The following is a 6,000-nucleotide window of genomic DNA, read 5'->3' as shown; positions in this document are numbered from 1 at the left end:
GTGATGTGAGATTCAGTGGAGAGAAAGACCTACGTCCGCTGCTGATTACATGTAGGTTTTTCCACGTCTTCCATAGAACCAGCAGGTGCTTTTACACGCAACGTCGTACGCTCACAATAAACCGTTCACTTTCCCTGTAGCGGTAAATTCTGAACGCACGGTACTGAGACCGCAAAGATAATTATCACGCGTACACGAAATGAACGATAAGCGAATGAATAATTATGGGTCATCGCTGGCCGTACTGACGCCGAAGGACGTTTTTGGGGCACAATCTGTGTAAAATCACCTCACATTTATTACAATCACCTCCCGGCTACAATGAGCGCCTAAACATCACCTCAGGTCTACAATCACCTCACGGCTTTCCCGCCTAAAATCCCCTCAGGCGACAGCCGGCTCGCGCTCTCCTCCTCAGCAGCCTCGGCTACCTGCCGCCTCCCCGGGGAGGTTCCCCCGAGCTGTGGCTCGGCCCTCCATACTTCCGGAGGCGGTAGTTAGGCAGGAGAGAGGGAAGAGCTGTCATGTAATGCGGAGGCTCCGCTGACTGAACCGGTTGGATGATCCTGTGAGCTGCGAACGTGACCGGCTCTCCCGCCGCCGCTGAGGAGACAGACGCCACATTTTCTTTGGGGGTCACGTGGTGTTGAGGCGGCCGTTGTCTGTGGCGGTCCCTGACAGCGGCGCCCGGCGGAGGGGGCTGCGGCATTGGGCACACAGGCTGCCAGCAGGCGGAGGGTTGTTGTCCTCCTCAGCCCACGAGACGGCTGGTAACCCACATGCTGACGGGCTTCCTCCCCAGCCGGCACTCGCTGACCGCGGCTTGATGGTTGCATGCTGCCACTGACAGCGCCGGCTGCCCCGGGAAGGAGGCGATGACCACAGACCGAGATCCTGAATCCGGTTGGATGAGGCAGCCGGAGGCCGAGGAGAATGGCTCGGTGCTGCCGGCCTCGGCGCCCCCCTCAGAGGAGCTGCCCGCGGCCCCCGCCTCCCCGGCACAGCAGGGCTCCCGCTACAGCCACCTGCTGCTGGACTATGACGGCTCCGTGCTCCCCTTCCTCGGCGGGATGGGCTCCTACCAGCAGCGGCTGGTGCTGCTCACCTGGATCCCCGCGCTGCTCCTCGCCTTCAGCCAGTTCTCCGACTTCTTCATGCTGGACCAGCCCGACAAGTTGTGCAAGACGAACGGCAGCCACCATGTGACGAGGAGCCCGCTGGGCAATGAGAGCTCCCCGGCCCCCGAGGTCATGCTGGCGCTGCCACCCCAGCTGCCCACCACCCCGTCCCCCCGCATGGCTCACCCCAGCAACGACTCCTGCCTGTGCCGCGAGTGGACCTACCAGATCCATGCCGGCCTCGTCCAGAACGTAGTGAGCAAGGTAAGTGTCCACGATGTATGGTCGGGGGCTGCTGCCGACCATTGTGTCCTGCTTGTCTTCACTAGCCGGCCTGTTACTTCCATTGTCCATCACAGCTGGCAGGGAGGTCAGTAATAGGGGGTCACATCTGCCCTGTTCCATCGCAAGTTCGCCATTAGATACCCGAAGAAGTAGCGTAGTGGGCAGCGCTCTTTATAGCTAAAAAATTGGCGCATAAGACGGATCCGTTCAGCCAATGGGAATCCCTTTTTGGAAGACTGAATCCCCATCGCAGGTATGACCCCACACTTGCGCCCCGTTCAGCCAAGGGGAGTCCCCTTTTTGGAAGACTGAATCCCCATCGCAGGTTTGACCCCACACTTGCGCCCCATTCAGCCACGGGGAGTCCCCTTTTTGGAAGACAGAATCCCCGCCGCAGGTGTGACCCCCACACTTGCGCCCCGTTCAGCCAAGGGGAGTCCCCTTTTTGGAAGACAGAATCCCCGCCGCAGGTGTGACCCCCACACTTGCGCCCCGTTCAGCCAAGGGGAGTCCCCCTTTTGGAAGACTGAATCCCCGCCGCAGGTGTGACCCCCACACTTGCGCCCCGTTTAGCCAAGGGGAGTCCCCCTTTTGGAAGACTGAATCCCCGCCGCAGGTGTGACCCCCACACTTGCGCCCCGTTTAGCCAAGGGGAGTCCCCTTTTTGGAAGACAGAATCCCCATCGCAGGTGTGACCCCCACACTTGCGCCCTGTTTAGCCAAGGGGAGTCCCCTTTTTGGAAGACAGAATCCCCATCGCAGGTATGACCCCACACTTGCGCCCCATTCAGCCACGGGGAGTCCCCTTTTTGGAAGACAGAATCCCCGCCGCAGGTGTGACCCCCACACTTCCGCCCCGTTCAGCCAAGGGAAATCCCCTTTTTGGAAGACGGAATCCCCACCGCAGGTATGACCCCACACTTGCGCCCTGTTTAGCCAAGGGGAGTCCCCTTTTTGGAAGACAGAATCCCCATCGCAGGTATGACCCCACACTTGCGCCCCATTCAGCCACGGGGAGTCCCCTTTTTGGAAGACAGAATCCCCGCCGCAGGTGTGACCCCCACACTTCCGCCCCGTTCAGCCAAGGGAAATCCCCTTTTTGGAAGACGGAATCCCCACCGCAGGTATGACCCCACACTTGCGCCCCGGGATCTCCGCTGTTTGGGTAACGGCTGCCCAGTAAATGCGCAGGTTAAAGGGTGTTCTGCTTATACAGGTGTGCCCTAGGTAGATTAGATGTGACTATCGCCCAAGTGCTACGATGTCAGCTGGCGGTGAACAGGTTAAGGTGCTGTTACACGGCCCGATCACAGTTAATAACTAAAAGCGCTGGATTATTTGTATTTGAGCGAATCGTTCAGTGTAAACGCGGCCAACGATGAACGCTAATACGTATGCTTATCTGAAAATCGCCACTGACTCATTCGCTAATCCTCGGGTATAAACACGGATCGTTCAGTCATTTTCACACAGCGGACTGAACATCCGGGCATTTTTTATTTTTTTTTAAACAATTTATCTTTTGTGCTCTATTGTCTGCCCGAGCGAACGGTGACATCATTGGCTCATGGGAACAACTATCGCTACATGTAAAAGTACTTGGGGTGGCTTCTCACGGGCACAAACGCATCTGCGTAGGTCTTTACAGAATGGTTTTTGCAAGTGTTATGCAATTTTGCGTGCAAAAGAAAAAAGCAGCACCAAGACTGGTCCATCCATTGGCATGTCTAATTGGCCTGATTAGTTCCAGATGTTGTATTTCCCTGCACAAATGCACAGGATAGAGCGTGCAGCTTTTTTTTTTTTTTTAACCCTTCAAAATCAATGGGTTCTATTTTCTGCATATTGCGTGTGGGGGTATGCCCGTGTGAATCCGGTCTTAGTCATTGTAGAGTCATGGATGCCAATCTCCTAATTCATGCCCACCTCGCCAAGAAGAGAGAACATTAGGAGTTCTGTGGGGGTGTCAGTGCCCCCACCCCCTCCCACCACCAGTCACACTTACAGAGCTTATACTTATAACCTCTCCTCTGCATAGGGGAGTGATGCTGGATCATTGGGGGTCCAAATGCTGAGACCCTGCCAGTTACCAGAATGGTGATTAATTACTAACATATTGTTAATTATAACATAAAATGCCAATGAAATGTCACTAAGCGTCCGTTTACACCACACGATTTCACGTTTGAGCGAGGGAACGATGTCCGAGTTCGCCTGTTTGTACAGCAGATACATCGTTGGCTCGTTCACACGAGAAATCATTTAGTCGTCACATTCGCTGGATAAGTGAGAACGACTGAACGATCGCGGTTTAAACTGAAGATTAGCGAATGAGCCAATGATTGCTTTCATGCCTGCATAAGATGAAGAAAAAGCAGATGAATGATAATTCACTTGTTGACCGTGTTTACACGGAATGATTAAATTTGAAAGATACAACCATTTTTGTTTAAAAAGAAAAACAAACCCAAAGAAACAAAAAATGATAATTTGATCCATGTAACAGGGATATGGACTACGCTGTGTGATTATGGCGGGGTCGCCGCTGCTGAAAGTGGCATTGTGACGTTCTGTTCGTTTCTCTTCGGAGTATAGCATAGCTGGGGCTAGCCTCCAAATATGACAACTAACAGATCCCTTGTAAAGCGAGCACCAACGTAGCGTCTGTCTCTGGACCCCCCCCCTGACGTAATCACAGAGTGTAGTAAATGCTGTGTGAATGTCCCATAAGTCCACATTTAATAATCTGTCAACTGGATGTAAAAAAAAAAATAAAATTGCAAATGAATGGTGCGTATTACCTCTGTGCTGAAACTTCTGATGGGCAGTGTTTTTTTTTTTTTTTATTTTATTTTATTTTACAATTTTATTAATACACAAGCCAGAAAATGGCACAAACTTTGGAGTAACTTCTGCCTTCTCACCCCACGGAGTGCATCGTTAAGTTACACCGTGTGCTCTTCTGACAGACTTGCTTCTTATCACTGCGCTTTTTGATCGCCAAATGAATAGCCAACCTTAATAAATATGAGCCGTGTTGTCAAGAGTCTACGGGGCCTATTCTTCGCTAGATCTACTTTAGAGACAGCGGAGTGACAACCAATTTGTCGCTGACTACTGCTTCCGCTTCTAAGCGTTTTTATAGTTCTGAATGACACCTTGTTAATCTATTTAGCGGTACAAACTTTACCAACTTCCCATTCGCGACTTTAGAATCGAAAGGTGGGTGATGGCCTCTGTTTATAGCCACTATATTTGCCACCAAACCTTGGAGAAAAGTCTGATAACTAGAGGATTTCCCTGGTGAGGCTGTGATTTGTGGGGGAAATACTCTGGGTATTGCCAAGAAGTGAGTGCAGTTCTGAGTAGAAGCTGCTGGGAGAATTGGGCTAATTGCTCCACAAGTGACAGTTTAATGACCTGTATAATTGCTGCCGTCATGGAAAGTGAACTATTCCAGGTATGTAGATGTGTAGGACATAAGTTGTCATGGGCGGTGTCACGTCTACAATAGTGCTGATTAGATTAGAGGGCTGCATGATGCACTGTCAGTGCTGAGCTGCTAGGTGTTAGCTTACTCTCCCATTGCCATACGGCTCAAGGGGCTGTATTTACATGGGTGAGTTGTGGGCAGGTCCATGAAAAAAAAAATCCCTTTTTTTTTTTTTGCATGTGGATGCAATTTGCATTAGTTTTTCTCACGTGTGAGAAACTGCATGTGGTTCCAATAGTAAAATGCTATAATCTAGGTTTATATGAACATATATGCATATTTGCGCGCACAAATGTGTTTTTTCTGCTTGCATTTTCATGCAGATAAACCTGCAGGCACAGCCCAGAACATTGTAATGGGTAATTAGCCTAATTAGTTTCATACGTTCTATTACCCTGCACAAGAAAATAGAACACATATTTTTTTTCCCCCTGTGCAACGGAATTGTGCATGCAAAATACATGCTTGTGAAGGAACCCATGGAAATCAATGGATCTTATTGACTGCATATTGCATGTGCAGATTTTTAATATGCGAATGTCATGTGAATAAGCCCTTAAAATAAGATTGTACTTCCATGTCATGCGAGTTGTTGTTTTTTTTTTGTTTGTTTGTTTTTTTCTTTCACGCTCCCATAGAAAATAATGGGTGATTCCTAAACAAGAATCCTCAAAATAGTCTGGGATTAAAAAAAGTTGCAGCGTGTCCTATCGGTCTGAGAGAAAAATCACTTGTGTATTAAAGGGGTTTTCCAGGGAGAATACTATTGATGACTAATCCTCGGGATAGGTCATAAATAGTTGATCGGCTGGGGTTCATCACTCGGGACTCCGACCCATCAGCTGATTGTGCATCCGCTCACAGCGCCGCAAAGAAAGCAGTTGGCGCGGAAGACTTCCGCTGCTTCCATTCTGACCTCTGTGTAATTGTGCGTCCGCAATCAGCTGATCGATCGGGGTCCCGTGCAATGCACCCCAGTCAATCAACTATATTGATGACCTATCCTGAGGATTAGTAATCAATGGTATTCTCCCTGGAAAACCTCTCTAACCTATTGAACTGAATGAGTTCTTTTCACATGCAAGTTCTGTTCATGTCACAATT

The 6,000-nt window shown here is 50.0% G+C and overlaps 1 protein-coding gene across 1 annotated transcript in view; it reads left to right on the top strand.

Annotated features, from left to right (window-relative positions):
- The first annotated feature begins 498 nt into the window (after positions 1 to 498).
- SLC22A23 (solute carrier family 22 member 23) overlaps positions 499 to 6,000 on the top strand; it is a 128,651-nt gene continuing 123,149 nt past the window's right edge. Inside the window, exon 1 of the mRNA XM_066579282.1 lies at positions 499 to 1,382. Within this exon, the coding sequence (XP_066435379.1) occupies positions 876 to 1,382 (507 nt within the window). The 5' untranslated portion in view covers positions 499 to 875. The remainder of the gene's footprint in view (positions 1,383 to 6,000) is intronic.

This window comes from Eleutherodactylus coqui, chromosome 9, assembly GCF_035609145.1.
Source record: "Eleutherodactylus coqui strain aEleCoq1 chromosome 9, aEleCoq1.hap1, whole genome shotgun sequence".
In the NCBI taxonomy this organism is placed as follows: domain Eukaryota; kingdom Metazoa; phylum Chordata; class Amphibia; order Anura; family Eleutherodactylidae; genus Eleutherodactylus; species Eleutherodactylus coqui.
This window is presented reverse-complemented; position numbering and strand designations above follow the sequence as displayed.